General features: G+C 42.9%; 1 protein-coding gene and 1 pseudogene across 2 annotated transcripts in view; one reads left to right on the top strand and one right to left on the bottom strand.

The window, feature by feature from the left end:
* Positions 1-4,502: 4,502 nt before the first annotated feature.
* Znf329 (zinc finger protein 329) overlaps positions 4,503-17,146 on the bottom strand; it is a 29,300-nt gene continuing 16,656 nt past the window's right edge. For both annotated transcript variants that reach the window (XM_045133422.1, XM_004672901.2), the window contains exon 2: positions 4,503-6,953. In XM_045133422.1, coding sequence (XP_044989357.1) covers positions 5,317-6,945 — 1,629 coding nt within the window. In that variant the 5' untranslated portion in view covers positions 6,946-6,953 and the 3' untranslated portion in view covers positions 4,503-5,316. The remainder of the gene's footprint in view (positions 6,954-17,146) is intronic.
* Positions 8,924-9,848, top strand: LOC101604926 (annotated as a pseudogene).

Raw genomic sequence — 17,146 nt, 5'->3', positions numbered from 1 at the left:
TACCCCTATATCCTCCTTACACTCTCAAAATACATTGCTCCCTTCACCTCTCAAAGCCCTCCATTCTGTTATCTTAATCCATTTTCTACTATAGCTCGCACATGATATTCTCATGAGTTTTTAGTATTTTATTTTTATTTATTTGAGACACAACAAGACAGAATGGGAGCACCAGGGGCTCCCGCCGCCACTGCAAACAATATCCAGAGGCATGCGCCACCTTGTGCATCTGGCTTAGGTGGATCCTGGGGAATCAAACTTTGGTCTCTTGGCTTTGCAGGCAAGAGCCTTAACCACTAAGCCATCTCTCCAGCACCAGGAGACGGAATATACTGACCATCCTTAGTCCCGATTAGAGACCCACTGCTCACACCTATGATGCTCATCAAATACTGGTTGATTGAATAACTGAGCTAGAAGATATATTCCAAAATATTAATAATGATTGCTTGACAGGTGAGATTCTGAACACATTCTTAGTGTACATAATTTTCTATATTCTTTTTTTTTTTTTTTTTCTGAGGTAGGGTTTCACATTAGACCAAGCTGACCTGGAACTCACTATGTTCAGGGTGGCCTCAAACTCATGGTGACCCACGTACCTCTTGTGTCCCAAGTGCTGGGATTAAAGGCATGTGCTACCATGCCCGGCCAGAGTAATTTTATGTATACATCTATCAAAAGGAATAAAATTTCAAAACAATTTTGATAGGCCTGGTGCTGGTGAAGAGGCAGAGGAAGAGCAATGTCACCTGTTGCTGGTGGGAAAGCAAAGGGCTGTGGTGCTATGGAAAGGAGTGTTCACAGCTTCTTACAGTTACAACTCCACACAGATTACATGGACCAACAATTACACTCCAAGTTGTTTACCCAACAGAAATAAAAACTTAATATAGAGACTGACCTTCATCAGAGAGCTGTGAAGAAATCCGTACCCGTTCTGAAACAACCAACCACACAAAGGTGCACCCTGCTCTTATTCTGGAGTGAGACCCAGGCAGGATGGGGTTCCATTATCGTTCATGTCTTCCAGAAGATGACAACCCATAGAGGACTCTTTTATGTACCTGCTACTACCACACTTTCCATTCCTTTCACATGCCCTACCCTTAATTAACTCATAGGATACAGATTAATGGAAAGTGAGGATACAATATCCATAATGATGAATGTCCCCAGTCTCCATGACGGTTATGAGAACCTGTTGTGATCCTCACATTCTTGGGCTCTGAACATGCCTGATCATGATCAAAGGTGCCGTCTCCTTAATAAACCAAGGAAGGAATGGGAGCACAGGTAATGGAAGTCCCTTCCTTACATTTTCTGAGATTTCTTTTCACTAAGGGCTACTCATTCATAGAATTTAATATTTAATTTTTTGGATAGTTCTAGAATTCAAGGTTGTGTGAATGCACAAAGGGCACCCAGCCCAAACAGGCCATTTCTACTTTCAAAGTAGACAAAAGCCAACAAAAGTCTTCCTCCTCTTCTTTTTTTTTTACTTATTTTGTTATGGAGAACTAGGCTTATTAACTTATAGGGCAGCAGAACACACTGAATAATTGAGTAGGGCAAATTGGAGGTCAAAAAGAAGTAGGGCTGGGAATGTTGGTGCACACCTTTAATCTCAGCACTCAAGAGGCAGAGGTAGGAGGATCGCTGTGAGTTTGAGGCCTCCCCTCATGAGACTACATAATGAATTCCAGGTCAGCTTGGGCTAAAGTCAGACCCTGCCAGAAAAAAAAAAAAAAAAATTAGAAGAAAAGAAAGAAAAAAGAACTAGAAAAAAAAAAACATATATATATTGCCTGCCTCATATAACAAACTACTGGAAATACTGTGGCTTAAAATCAAACATCGGTTCTCTCAATTTAGAAGAACTTAAGTCAAAACTCACTCTTTTTTGTTTTGTTTTACCAGACTAATAAGGACACAGCTGTCTGTTTTTAGTCTCGGGGGAGAATTCCATTTCCTTTTCCTTTCTGTCCTCCAAAGGCCACTTAACATTCTGTGGCTCGTGGATCCCCCAGCTTTGAAGCCAGGAATACAGTTGTACTCACCCTTTGAAATTCTTTACCTTGAGACATAGTTCAGTGATTAGAGGCACAAAGCAGCTCATGTGTCTGGAGTTTGTCTGCGGTAGCAAGACAAACAAATGCTCATTCATTAATTCTCATTCATTTTCTCTATCTCTTCCCTCATAGTGAAAATATTCAAAACAGCCCAGTGTGGTGGTGTATACCTTTAATCCCAGCACTCAGGAGGCAGAGGTAGGGAGATGGAGGCCAGCATGGGTAAAGAAGAGAGTCCTCTGTGAGTCTTCCAGAAGACATGAAGGATAATGAAACTGCTCTCTGCACGGGTCCCACTCCAGAATATGTAAGAGCAGGGTGCTCCTTTGTGTGGTTGTTTCAGCATGTAGTTTTCCCTCTGCCCTTCAGGTCTGATGATGGCTTCCTGTCCTACGATCTGACGTGTGGAACCAAGAAGCAGGGACAATGCTGATATCAACACTACATCTATATTTTACTTGAGAGTAGTAATTGCCTTGGGTGGTCTGGACAAAAACATTTTCACTAGAGGTTTGTGCATGCATGTACTTCTAAAGATAATCTTTAAGTTATAAATGCTTGCACATGCTCTGGGAATATCATACCACTTTTTTTTTTTCCAAAGTAGGTCTCGCCATAGCTCAGGCTGACCTGGAATTCACTCCATAGTCTCAGGGTGGTCTCAAACTCAAAGCAATCCTACCTCTGCCTCCCGAGTGCCGGGATTAAATGTGTGTGCCACCACACCCAGCTGACACTATGCTTTTCAACAATAGTCAGAAAGAATGGAGGTGAGATCTATATACACCTGTGTCAGCAAACGGTTGCGGGGTCCATCAGGTGCCTCTGTAGGGAGTGTTTAGCAGTCTCCTGGACCTACACCCACTAGGCACCAGTTCCTCCCCCTTAACACTCTGACATGACTATGCAAATGTCTCCACAAGTTCAAAGGGTAGCAAATGACCCCTGAATGAAAATTTTGCCAGTTTTCTATTTTGTCTAAATGGAATCTCACAGCATGCACTGTTGCTCAGCATCATGTCTATTAGATGTATACATGTTGTAGTTCATTTTTACCACTGTGTAATATGTCAGTGTGAATTCACTATTCTACTGGAAGCAGTGGTTCTCAATTGGGGAGGATTTTGATGTAGATATACTACCCTGGGGTTACAAGACAGAATGGTGGTAACATCATGGCTCTCCTCACCTAGGACTTTCCACCCACTCCTTGAGAATCTGATGAAAGAATCATCTGCATAGAAATTAAAGGCCATGGGCTGGAGAATTGGCTTAGCAGTTAAGGCGCTTGTCTGAGAAGCCTAAGGACCCATGTTCCACTCTCCAGGTCCCATGTAAGCCAGACGCAAGGTGATGCAAGTGCACAAGATCACACATGCACACTAGGTGGCACACACATCTGGAGTTTGATTACAGTGGATTGAGGCCCTGATGCACCAATTCTGCCTCTTTTTCTATCTCTCTCACTCACATAAAAAAGGCCAGCCTGTTGGTCTTGCCTCAATAAATAAATAAATAAATAAATAAATAAATAAATAAATGGTCATGTATACAAACATTTCAAGCATCCAATCTTCTTATAATGTTGGCACATGCAGTCAAGGACTACAAGCCAGGCTACAATGAATTAAGATGGGAACAAGGTCATACTCATTTCTCTTGTTTGGGGCTTAGCTGATCAGTTCACTATCAGAGGACTTCCACAGAGAGAAAACTGGTTTCTAATGTAAGCAACTCACAGCCTTAACTAGCTCCACCTTCATTCTGATTCATGGTCTACAAGAGAGAGACATAGGAGACAGGGCCAAGAGAAAGTTTACAGGGTATCACTCACAGGCACCTGAAGCTGTCAACCAACTTGCCTGGCTTTCAATCAGCAGTGCATTGCCTCCAATTCTTCATGACAAGATTATTTCAGACTTCATCCTGAGATCCAGCACCTTCCTCCAAATCTCCTCAAGGTCCAAAGGAAATGATTCTAGGCTGTGAGGTACTCTGGTTCCAGATATACAGCTTCCTAGCACCCTTATTTAGCCTCTACTGCCAAAGAAGATTCAAAGAAAGCCAAACCCACCTCCTTTTCAGTTTCCCTTATATACACATTATCAAATTACATAAGGAAAACCAATAAATAATTGTGGTCCCCTCAGAAAACTACCTATTTTCCCACCATCCATTTCTTTTTTCTTTTTGGTCTTTCAAGGTAGAGTCTCACTCTAGCCCCAGGCTGACCTGGAAGTACTCTATAGTCTCAGGGTGGCCTCATAGTGATCCTCCTACCTCTGCCTCCCAAGTGCTGGGACTAAAGGCATGTGCCATCTTGCCCAGCTTTCCACCATCCATTTCTTACCTACATCCAAATGTGCACATATGTTTACAAGACTGCAATAACACTCTCCTATTTTTTACTTCATTGCCATCTGATAAGCATTTTCAACATGGTAACAAAACCCATATAATTTTGATTCAAAATGGATGAACTTTGAACACATTAAAGTATCCTAAATGAATAACAATGGTGAGAGTAGGTTATAACCAACATAACAAAACAATATTTTGTCTTAACAAGAAAAGTAGTGTGTCATATTTCTTAAGAGCATCCCTTTCCATCATGGAGGGTGGTTTTAGTCTTAAGAAAGATAGTGTCATTTCAATCACAAACAACTTCTTCAACTATTTCCCTTGTTGAGTGAGTCCTCAGTGTTCTGTCAGGACTACAGCAGGCAACAAACTCTTATCCTGAGATAGCTGGGCAGCATCATGCAGACCTCTCACCAATGGCTTTGCTAACACAGGAAAGAAAGAGCTCTTGCCTAAAGCTTCTCTTCCTAATGACACAAAGTTTGATTTTAATAAGCATTTGCTTATGTACAGTAGGGTGGATATTCACTATTAAAAGATGCCTCTTACTGGTTACTTACTGAACATAAATACAAATTCTTTCCAACTTAAGCATCCTGATATAAAGGCAAATGATGTCTCTGGGAAAAATTTTCCTCACATTCTCATATTTTATTCCAGTGTATGTACTACATGTTGGACATAGGCTGCATCATCCCTGACACCATTCCCATATCATTCAATGAAGTTCCCAAGTAATAGATTTAATGAGGCTATGGAATGCTTCATGTTAATAAGTTCCCTTGACAAAAGATTATTTTTTACTGTTAGATTCACATCTGAAGGACATGTTCTTTATGCACATTTTCAAGAGGTTGGAAGCAGAGCATATAGCCCATGGTCACTATGCTTCCATGGGTTGTTCTTCCAGGTGTGTTTTCTGATGTCGGTCAAGGGCAGAGTTCCTTCTAAAGATCTTTCCACACTGAGGACACTGGATGGGGCTCTCCCTTTTATGGAGTCTCTGATGTACTACAAGGTGAGAGTTCTGCTTAAAAGACTTTCCACACTCCAGACACTGATATGGAGTCTCCTTAGTGTGAATTCTCTGATGCTTGGTTAGACAGGAGCTATCCCTGAAAGCTTTTCCACACTGACTACACTCATAAGGCTTCTCACCAGTATGAGTCCTCTGGTGCCGGATGAGTCCAGCAATGTTCCTGAAAAGCTTATGACACTGGTTACAGCCATAGGGCTTCTCTCCAGTATGAATCCTCTGGTGCCTGATGAGGTATGCACTCTCAATGAAAGTTTTCCCACACTCCTTACATTCATAGGGCTTCTCCCCAGAATGGATTTTTTGATGCACAATGAGGTGAGAGCTGCGATTAAAGGATTTCCCACACTCTGCACATTCAAAAGGCTTCTCCCCAGTGTGGGTCCTCTCATGCTGGGTGAGGTATGAGCCATCTCGAAAAGCCTTTCCACATTTGCTGCACTCATAGGGCTTCTCACCAGTGTGGATTCTGAGATGCACAGTAAGGTGGGAGATGTCAGTGAAAGGTTTGCCACACTCATTACATCTGTATGGTTTCTCCCCTGTGTGAGTTCTTTGATGCAAAATCAGGGAAGAATTTCGGTTGAAAGTTTTTCCACATTCTGGACACTCAAAAGGCTTTTCACCTGTGTGAATCCTCTGGTGCTGTGTCAGAGCTGATCCGTCACTGAAAGCTTTCCCACACTTAGTACATTTGTAGGGCTTCTCTCCTGTATGGATCCTTTGATGCACAATCAGATTATAGTTCTTGGAGAATGATTTTCCACACTCATTACAGTTATAAGGTTTCTCTCCAGTGTGAGTTCGGTGATGCAAAACAAGAGAAGAGTTGCGTTTGAAACATTTCCCACATTCAGTACATTTATACGGTCTCTCAGAGGAGTGACTTCTGTTTTCATTAAGAGATGAGCTGAGGGCAAAGATGTCCCCAAAGTCCTTACCTTTATAAAGTTTTTTGCTTCTTTTCATTACTTTTTTGTCACAAAGGGGAACAGTAAAATGACTAAAAGATTTAAGACTTTCTGAGTATTTATAAGGTTTGTCCCTCACTTGGTTTTTTGTAAGTTGAGTAACTTCCATGGAAGGAAGGAAGCTTTGACCACAAGCGTCACTGTCACCAATTCTCTTAGTTGCACAATTTGGGGTACAACTGTGTAAGGCTTGGTCACAATCCAAAATGTTAACATCAGAATCATGAACATGGAAAACATTAGTTGTAAGAACTCGCTGAGATGGTGGAAGGCCTGAGTTTATACTCAAATGCTCCCCTAAACAAAGACAGTCACAACTTGTTTCCTGAGCCCTGTTTTTCTCCCAATTTAAAGGAGATTTCCTCAAATGACTCTCATGATTCTCACAGTCCCAAGTGCCACCTAGAATAGAAAAACAGGGACCCTCCCTTGTTAATCCTTCCATTTCTACTTCATGAGATGGCTCTTCATCAGGAATATTCTGAGCATCTACCTTCAGTCTCATGTCTCACACTGCAAAAAAACAAAAAAGACATGTTAAGAGGAGTGAAAAATGATAATGGGCTAGATGGGTATGAATTTTCCTAGTTTCATTTTAAAACTCATATCTGTGAAAGAAACAGTAGAAACAAGGGCTGGAGAGATGGCTTAGTAGTTAAGGCACTTGCCTGCAAAGCCTAAGGACCCACTTTAAGCTCCCCAGATCCCACAGAAACACAACATGAAACATGTGTAAGTTCATACATGTGCACAAGATGGCACACGCATCTGGAGTTCAATTAAAGTGGCTGGAGGCCCTGGTGCACCAATTCTCTCTCTCCCTCTCTCTCTCTCTCTCTCTGCACACACACACTCTCATAAAAAAAAAAAAAAAGCCAGACATGGTGGCACACATCTTTAATCCCAGCACTCAGGAGGCAGAGGTAGGAGGATCACCATGAGTTTGAGGCCACCCTGAGACTACATAGTGAATTCCAGGTCAGCCTATACTAGAGCAAAACCCTACCTCAAAAAATTTAAATAAAAAAAAACAAATCCAGTCTGTTGGACTTAACTCAAAAACGAAAGAGAGAGAGAGAGAGTAAAATGAGAGCCAAGAGAAAAAAACAAGAGTAGGCTCAAGTCACAGGGGTTTGGTGAGATGGCTTAGCAGCTAAAGGCGCTTGCTTGTAAAACCTGCTGGCTCAGCTTCAATTTACCAGCATCCACATAAAGCCAGATACAATTCAAAGCTCAAGGGTAGCAACAAGAGATCCTGTGTCAGAAGGTGGAGCACAGACATCTTGAGGTTGTCCTTTGACCTCCACATATACAAAATAGTATCCATGCACATGTGCGCGCGCACACACACACAGGGCCTGGGGAGATGGCTCAAAGGTGAAAGGCACTTATTTGAAAAGCCTGAAGGGCCCAGTACCCAAGTAATGCTAGATATACAAAGTGACACATGCATCTGGGGCTCATTTGCGATAGAAAAAGGCCCTGGCATACTCATTCTCATTCTCCCCCACTCCCAGTTGCACATAAATGAGTAAAATGTTAAAAAAAAAAAAAAAGTAAAAGGAAGCTAGGCATAGTGGCACATACCTTTAATCCCAGCACTTGGGAGGTCAAGGTAAGAGAATCCTAGGCCACCCTGAGACTACATAGTGAATTCCAGGTCAGCCTATGCTAAAGCAAGACCCTACCTTGAGAAAAAAAGAAAAGAGAAAAAGAAAAAAAGAAAGAAGAGAACAGAAAAAAGGAAAAAAGAGAAAAAAAAAAGAATTAGACTGTGAGTTTTAGGTCAGCCTACATGAGACCCTGGCTCAAAAAATACAAACACACTCACACACATATCCATAACAATGAATGTGCATAAAATAAAAAAAGGTGTGCTCACACCGTACATACAAGTTCAAAGGCTATCAGTGAGCTTGACAGGATAATTTGGTAGCAGCTATTGAAATGTAAATACTTTTCTTTTTCATGTTCTTTTTAAACCATTTAAATTAGCATACAAAGAAATGGGTTTTATTATTGCATTGCCATACATGAGGTGTTATAGTTCATTTGTTGTAATTCATTCTCCTAAAATGGTTTTCTTGATTTTTTGTTTTTCTGGTAGGGTCTCCCTGTAGCCCAGGCTGCCTGGAATTCACTATGTAGTCTGAAGGTGGATTCAAACTCATGGCAGTTCTCCTTCCTCTGCCTCCTGACTGCTGGAATGAAAGCATGTACCACACCACACCCAGCCATGGTTTTCTTTCTTCTTCCTTCCTTTACAGCAATTCTACTTATAGGAACCTCAAAAAAGTATGAGCCGACTCCCCACCCTGCCGCCGGCGCGTGACGTCAGGACGCCGTGCGTGGCGCCGTCGGGCGTCAGAGAAGGGAAGCGCTGCCGCTGACGCTCGCTGCGCGCCGGCGTGGGGCTCGGGCTCACCGAGGGGAGCCGCGGGTGGCGGGCCGCCGCTGCGCTTCCTCAGCCTGCCACGGCGTCTATGGAGGTGCTGGAAGCGCCCCTCAACCTGGCTCACCAGCAGAGCAGGCAAGCAGACCGGTTGTTAGCTGCGGGGAAGTACGAAGAGGCAACTTCTCGTCACAAAAAGGCTACGGCGTATCTCTCTGCAGCCATGAAGCTGGCCCAGTCTGAGCAGCCTCGCTTGTCACTGGAACTGCAAAGGGACAGCCACATGCATCAGCTGCGCCTTACCCAGGCGAGGCGGAAGCGGGCGCAGCGAGAGGAGCGGCTGAAAGCGCCGCAGAGCACACAGAGACGGGGGCCGCTGCTGCGGCGTGTCCCAAGCGCTCTGCGGAGGTGGCGGGGGCCGGGGCCTCCATCTGCCTCAGGAGCACAGCCCTTCCACAGAGAAACACCTCCCTGAAGTCCAGGGGGTCTTCGACAGGGATCCAGACACACTGCCATTTTTACTTCAGCAAAAGAGAGAGGCAACAGAGCCGCGTACTGGCAGCAAAGCCCCCAAGGCCGAGAAAACCATCATGGAGGAGCAGGCCACCAAGACTGCAGACTTGACGCGGCACGTGGAGCTCCCGGTGGCGGAGAATGAAAGGCTAAGGAGGGAGAACAGGCAGCTCAAGGCCAGACTTGTGAGAGGCGCTGCGGAGAAGGAGCTGGACGTGGACACCGACTTGCTAGGGAAGTCGGAGCTGTGGAGCCTGCCCCCCAACTCAGAGCCATCCGCAGCCGCCTGCCTCCACGTGGCAGAAGTTCGCCACGAACACCGGGAAGGCCAAGGACATTCCGATCCCCGATCTGCCCCCACTGGACTTCCCATCTCCAGAACTGCCACTCATGGGGCTCTCGGAGGATATGCTCAAAGGATTCATAATCAATTAAAATGGGAGGCCATTGGAGAGAGAGTAACAGTTAATCCAGGGAAGAGGAGGGGAAAGCCAGAGGGTCATCCCGGCAGTGCTCGCGGCGTGCTCCGCAGAGGAGGCTGCCAGGACCTGGGAAAGTCACTGTGAAATGCGACGCCACTGAGGCGCGACTCAAGGTAATGACTCCAACCTGGCAGATGCTAAACTCTGGGAGGTTTGATTTCTCCTGATGCAAACCAAATGGCTACCTAGAATAATTTTTTCAAACTTATTTTTCTTCAGGGTTAAAAATGTATAAAAGTATGTCATATGTAATTAATCGATAATGCCATGAATGATAATGCAGAAGCCCACTGCGGTGGCCTGCAAGGCTGCCTGGGACTCGAACATGCTTTCTATCATGCATTGACTGTGCTGTGCACATTTTGTTTGTTGAAACAAAGGTGTGTCGGAGACCTTTCTAGAAACTACATGTGCCACACTTTGCACTACTCTTAACATAATGACAACCTCAAGACTATCAGGAGAAATATTTAAATTTCCATTTTATGAAGAAAGGAACCAAATTATTAGTTACGCATTTTTTAAAATATTACCAGGGCTGGAGAGATGGCTTAGCGGTTAAGCGCTTGCCTGTGAAGCCTAAGGACCCCGGTTCGAGGCTCGGTTCCCCAGGTCCCACGTTAGCCAGATGCACAAGGGGGCGCACGCGTCTGGAGTTCGTTTGCAGTGGCTGGAAGCCCTGGCGCGCCCATTCTCTCTCTCTCCCTCTATCTGTCTTTCTCCTTGTGTCTGTCACTCTCAAATAAATAAATAAATAAATGAACAAAAATATTATAAAATATTACCAGTTTACATAATTAATCAGGGTCCGTATTAGTTCTAACTCTGTGTGTTATATGACGCATCATTTGAAACTACAGAAGTGTCCTGTGTTTTAAATGATGCGTGAGAGTAACGCTAGCTAGCAACATTTGATTGTAAGATATCAATAAAGTCATTGTGTTTCAAAAAAAAAAAAAAGTATGAGCCCTAAGCCCAACAGATGAATATTTGTCATGATCTATGGAACAGTCAAAAGGCCAGAAAGAAGAAGATAGTCCAGTGTAGTAAAGAATAAATATTGCTGTAATATTAGATATTGATCACTCAATATCTAAATAGAAAACCATGGGAGGGCTGAAGAGATTGCTCAGTGTTTAAAGGTACTTGCTTGCAAAGCCTGGTGTCCCAGTTTAAAGTCTCAAGTATCCACATAAAGCTAGATGCACAAAGTGGTACATACATCTGGAGTTCATTTGCAGTGGCAAGATGCCCTGATTTGCCCATACTCACTTTTCTGTCCCTCTCTCTCTCCGGTCTTCCTCCCTCTCTCTGCTTGAAAATAAATAATAAAATGATTTTAAAAATATCATTCATTCATATATTTTTTTTTTCACTTATTTGAGAGAGATAAACAAAGAGAGATGACAGAGAGAATGGGTGTACCAGGGCCTCTAGCCACTTCAAACAAACTCCAGATGCATGCATAACCTTTTGTATCTGGCTTACATGGATATTGGGGAATCAAGAATGGGTCCTAAGGCTTCACAGGCAAATGTCTTAACCAATAAGCCATCTCTCCAACACAGTAAAATATTTTTAAACAAAAGAAAACTAAAGTTAATGATGTTTTCTCACAAACTGCTGAAGAAAAAACTATCAACTTCACTATAATTTGAGGACACTAAGATAAAGACAAATTCAGAAAAGCAGAGTTTAATTCCAAAGATTTAAGCCAAAATAGAGAAACTAGTTCTTCAGGAAGAGACATACACACAAAAAATTGAATGAAGGGAACAAAAAGAAAAAAGAAAATGAAGAAAGGATATTGAAATCAAATCCAGATGAATGCACCAATAACAGTGACTCCGGGAATTAACCAGAGGAACCAAATGGTGGCAACAAAACTAATTATTCTGGAGCTGGGTGTGGTGGTACACACCTTTAAACCCAGCACTTGGGAGGCAAAGTTAGGAGGATCACCATGAGTTCAAGGGCAACATGAGACTACATAGTGAATTCCAACTCAGCCTGTGCTAGAGTAAGACCCTACCTTTAAAAAAAAAAAAAAAAGATATAGTCCAGCACCAAAAGGCAATAGTGCTAAGGTAGAAAAATCTTAGAGGAAAAGAATAAAGAAAAGCATGGCACACTACTTTAATCCCAGCACTAAAGGAGGTAGAGGTAGAGGGAGGAGGATTGCTGTGAGTGTGAGGCCAGCCTGGGACCACAGAGCAAGTGCCAGGTCAGCCTGGGCCAGAAGATCCTACCTTGAAAAACAACAACAAAAATAAATCAGATCAAATTCAGAAGAAGCACAGATGAGGCAAGTTAACTGGAAAGTATAATCAGTAACAATACAAGCAAAATGCCTGCATGTAAAGACTATATTTAAAAGGTGTTTGTAACAGACTGTATTTAAAAGGCATTTGTAGGGCACAGGAGATGGCTCAGTTGGTAAAGTACTTGGCATGCAGGCATGAGGACCAGTGTTCTGATTCTCAGCAACCTCATAAAAGGTGGTCATGGTGGCATAAACATTTTTTGGCATATACATTTTTTTGTTTTTAGTATCTTATTTACTTATTTGTTAAGAAAGAAAGGCAGGCAGGAAGGGGGAAAAGAATGGGTGCACCAGGCAGGACCTCTGGCCACTGCAAGTGAACTCAATATGCATGTGCCACCTTGTGCATCTAGCTTACATGGGTACAGGAGAATCAAACCTGGGTCTTTAGGCTTCACAAGCACGTGCCCTAACTGCTAACCCACCTCTCCAGCCCAACATACACTTTTTCAAAAGAAGTCTTTATTTGCAAGTGTGTGTGTGTAAGAGATAGAGTGGGGGAAAGAAGGGAGGGAGGGAAGGAGAGTTTGTATGGGTATGTCAGGGCCTACTGCCACTGAAAATGAACTTCAGATACAAACACTACTTTGTGCATCTGGCTTTATGTGGATACTGGGGAACTGAACCCTGGCTGTTAGTCTTTGCAAGCAAATACCTTTAACCACTGAGCCTTCTCCCTAGCTCCATGGCATATAGTTTTTTGGGTTTTTTTTGTTTGTTTGTTTGTTTGTTTGTTTTGGTTTTTCGAGGTAGGATCTCACTCTGGCTCAGGCTGACCTGGAATTCACTATGTAGTCTCAGGGTGGCCTCGAACTCTCGGCGATCCTCCTACCTCTGCCTCCAGAGTGCTGGGATTAAAGGCATGCGCCACCACGCCCGGCTCATGGCATATAGTTTTAATCCCAGTGCTGAAATGGAGATAGGAAGTTCCCTAGGGCTTACTGGCTAAACTAGTCTAGCTGAAAATAGTCAACTCTAAGTTCAGTGAGAGACTTTGTCTCAAAAATATATTATGGAGAGCAACTGAGGAAGTCATCCAATATTGACCTCTGGCCTTACACACACACAAATTACACACCCAGATAGATTGATAGATAAGATAGATGATTTTATACACACACACGTTTTTTTAAAAAGGTATGTGTAATAGACATGCAAAAGTAAACACACACACACACACACACACACAGAGAGAAGATAAAATGAATAGACTGGAACAGGAAAACTGCTACTCAAAAAAAGATTTGGGGGCTGGAGGGATGGCTTCATAGTTAAGGTATTTGCCTGCAAAGCCAAAGGACTCAGGTTCGATTCCCCAGGACCCATGTTAGCAAAATGCACAACAGGGGTGCACATATCTGGAACTGGTTTGCAGTGGCTGGAGGCCCTGGTGTCCCATCTCTCACTCTTTCCCTCTTTCTCTGTTAAATAAATAAATAAATAATGTTTTTTTACGAAAAAGAGATTTGGGGGCTGGAGGGATGGCTTAGCAGTTAAGGCATTTGCCTGCAAAGCCAAAGGACCCAAGTTTGATTCCCCAGGACCCATGCTAGCCAGATGCATAAGGGGGTGTATGCATCTAGAGTTCATTTGCAGTGGCTAGAAGCTCTGGTGCACCCATTCTCTCTCTCTAGCTCGCATGCACTCTCTTGCTCTCTCTTTTTTCTCTGTCAAATAAATTAATTAATTAAAAATTAAAGTGTGGGGAGGGAGGGAATTACCATGAGATTTTTTTAATAATCATGGAAAATGCTAATAAAAACATTAAGAAAAAAAGAAAAAATTTAAAAAAATTAAAGTGATCATGTGAAAAAAAGAGAGATTTGGGTCTCTTTACTAATCAAAGATAAGCCTCAAGTGAAGATCAAAGATAGTACAACAGTGCTAAAGTGCATCAAAGCCAAGTGCAGCCAGACGTGGTGGCACACACCTTTAATCCCAGCACTCAGGAAGCTGAGGTAGAGGTTCACTGTGAGTTCGAGGCCACCCTGACACTACATACTCAATTCCAGGTCAGCCTGAGCTAGAGCGAGATGCTACCTCAAAAAACCAAAAACACCATCCAGGGACATGAGTGATGCATGCTACTCCTAGAGTGACTCTGTGGGCTTTATTGTGTGTCTAAAGTCCTTCACAGGCCAATTCGTTTGGACAAACCATAAATGCCCTTGAGTGTACTCCAGAACAACAGTATCTGTTCCACCATTAGAAAGACAACCAACATGTGGGCAATCCCTTGACCACCATACAAAACAATGAAAAGCAGCTTAACCATGCACAATGTGGGCTTTATTTGTAATTATTCTTTTATTGCCTTCTATTATGAAAATTGACTAAAAAAAAGATTGAAAGCTAGCTAGCTCACTGCTCATACTATACTCCATAAATATGTACAATTCCCATATAACAACTAGAAGTAAAAAACAGATTAAAAAGAAGAAAGATGGACCAGAGAGATAGCTTAGTGATTAAGGTGTTTGCCTGCGAATCCTAAGGACCCAAGTTTGATTCCCCAGAACCCACATAAGCCATATGCACATGGTGGTACATACACGTGGAGTTTGTTTGCAGTGGCTACAGGCTCTAGCATGCCCATATTCATTCACTCTCTCTAATAAATAAGTTAAAATAAAATATATTTTTAAAAAGAGAAAGAGCTGTAGAGATGGCTCAGAGGTTAAAGGTGCTTGCTTGCAAAGCCTGCCAGCCCAGTTTCAATTCCCCAGTACTCACATAAAGCCAGATGCACAAAGTAGCGCATGTGTTTACTTGCAGCAGCAAGAGGCTCTGGAATGCCCATTCTCTCACAAACAATAAATAAATAAATATATAAACTTTCAACTAAACAGTTTAATTAAATAAAAGTCAATATGAGCATTCATAGAAAAAATATCTCAAGGGGCTGAAGAAATAGCTCATCAGCTAAGGCACTTGCCTTCAAAGCCTAACAACCAGATCCAATTCCCCAGTACCCACATAAAGCCAGATGCACAAAGTGGCACATGTATCTGGAGTTCATTTTCAGTGGCTAGAGGCCCTGGCACACCCACTCTCCCTCTCTTGTCTCTCCTTGCAAATAAATAAATAAATAAAATTTTTAAGATTTTTTTTTAAGGTGTCACAAATGTCTAGCTTTCATTGGTAGCAACAAAGGCCATGGATCAACTGCTCTCCCCACACACATGTATATATGTAAATAAATAGTTTTAAATTTTATTTATTTGTATGCAGAGCAATACAGATACACAGAGAGCATATGTATGGGTGTGCCAGGGCCTCTAGCCACTGTAAACGACCTCCAGATGCATACACCTTTGTTCATCTGGCTTCACATGGGTATTGGGGAGTCAAACTCAAGTCATTGCGTTTTGCAGGCAAGCACCTTAACCACTGAACCATCTCTCCAGTCCAAAATAGGTTTATTTTCATATTTATTTATTTTTATTTTGTTTTGAGGTACAGTCTTGCTCTGGCTCAGACTGACCTGGAATTCACTATGTAGTCTCAGGCTGACCTCAAACTCATGGTGATCCTCCTACCTCTGCCTCCTGAGTGCTGGAATTAAAGGCATGAGCCAACACACTTGACAAGATTTATTTATTTATATGCAAGAAAAGATAGAAAAGAAATAGGGCTGGAGAGATGACTTAGCGGTTAAGGTAATTGCCTGCAAAGCCAAAGGACACAGGTTCAATTCCCCGGGTCCCATGTATGCCAGATGCACAAGGTGGCACATGCATCTGCATCTGGAGTTCATTTGCAGCCGTTAAAGGCCCTGGTGCACCCATTCCCCCCAATAAATGGGTGTGCCACGGCCTCTAGCCTCTATAAACTAACTCCAGATGCATGTGCCACCTTGTGCATCTGCCTTATGTGAACACTTGGGGAATAGAACACAAGTGGTTAGGCTTTGCAGGAAAGTGCCTTAACTGCTGAGCCATCCCTCCAGCCTAAATAAACATTCTTTTTTTTTTTAAAGGTAAAAAGGAAGGCAGGGTATGGTGGCATACACCTTTAATCCCAGCACTAGGGAGGCAGAAGTAGGAGGACTGCTGTGAGCTCAAGGCCAGCCTGGGCTTGAGCGAGACCCTATTTCAAAACAAAACAAAACAAAAAGCCATTCAAAGTAGCATCTCCATGAATGATTTTTAAAATTATTTTTTAATAATTAACAACTTCCATGATTGTAAACAATATCCTATGGTAATTCCCCCCCCCCCCCCACTTTCCCCTCTGAAATGCCACTCTTCCATGGATGATCTTCCAATAACAAAGAGGAAAGGTGGATAGCAAGTTTTTTTGTTCAAGGTAGGTCTCACTTCAGCCTAGGATGATCTGGAACTCACTCTCTACTCCCAAGTTGATCTTAAACTCATGGCGCACTTTGGCTCCCAAATGCTGGGATTGCAGGAGTGTGGCACCATGCCCAGAAAACAGCAAGTATTTTAACCATATGTTAAAAGATTACCACCACTACCAACTTCACAAAACACCGAGAGAGATTTTCACTTGGATAGTTTCCAGTGCAGGAGAACCTGAATTTAGTCATAACAGAATCAACCAAAGACTACGGTGCAACAAGCTGCCTCTTAAAAAAAAAAAAAAAATCAGGTCTGGAGAAATAAGCTAATGGTTAAGGCGCTTGCCTGCAAAGCCAAAGGACCCAGGTTCAACTCCCCAGGACCCACGTAAGTCACATGCACAAGAGGGCGCACGCATCTGGCATTCATTTGCAGTGGCTGGTGGGGCGCCCATTCTCTCCCTCTACCTGCCTATTTCTGTATCTCTCTCCCTCTCTCTCAAATAAATAAATAAAAATAAAAATTTTTAAAAAATCAATGACAAAACAAAACAAAATCGGTATCATGGTGTGGAGGGACGGTAACATTAAAGGTTAATGGAGGGCTGGAGAGATGGCTTAGCGGTTAAGCGCTTGCCTGTGAAGCCTAAGGACCCCGGTTCGAGGCTCGCTTCCCCAGGTCCCACGTTAGCCAGA

The sequence above is a fragment of the Jaculus jaculus genome, chromosome 14 (assembly GCF_020740685.1).
Source record: "Jaculus jaculus isolate mJacJac1 chromosome 14, mJacJac1.mat.Y.cur, whole genome shotgun sequence".
NCBI classification, from domain to species: domain Eukaryota; kingdom Metazoa; phylum Chordata; class Mammalia; order Rodentia; family Dipodidae; genus Jaculus; species Jaculus jaculus.
Note: the sequence above shows the minus strand (reverse complement) of the source record. Positions and strands in the feature narration are given on the sequence as shown.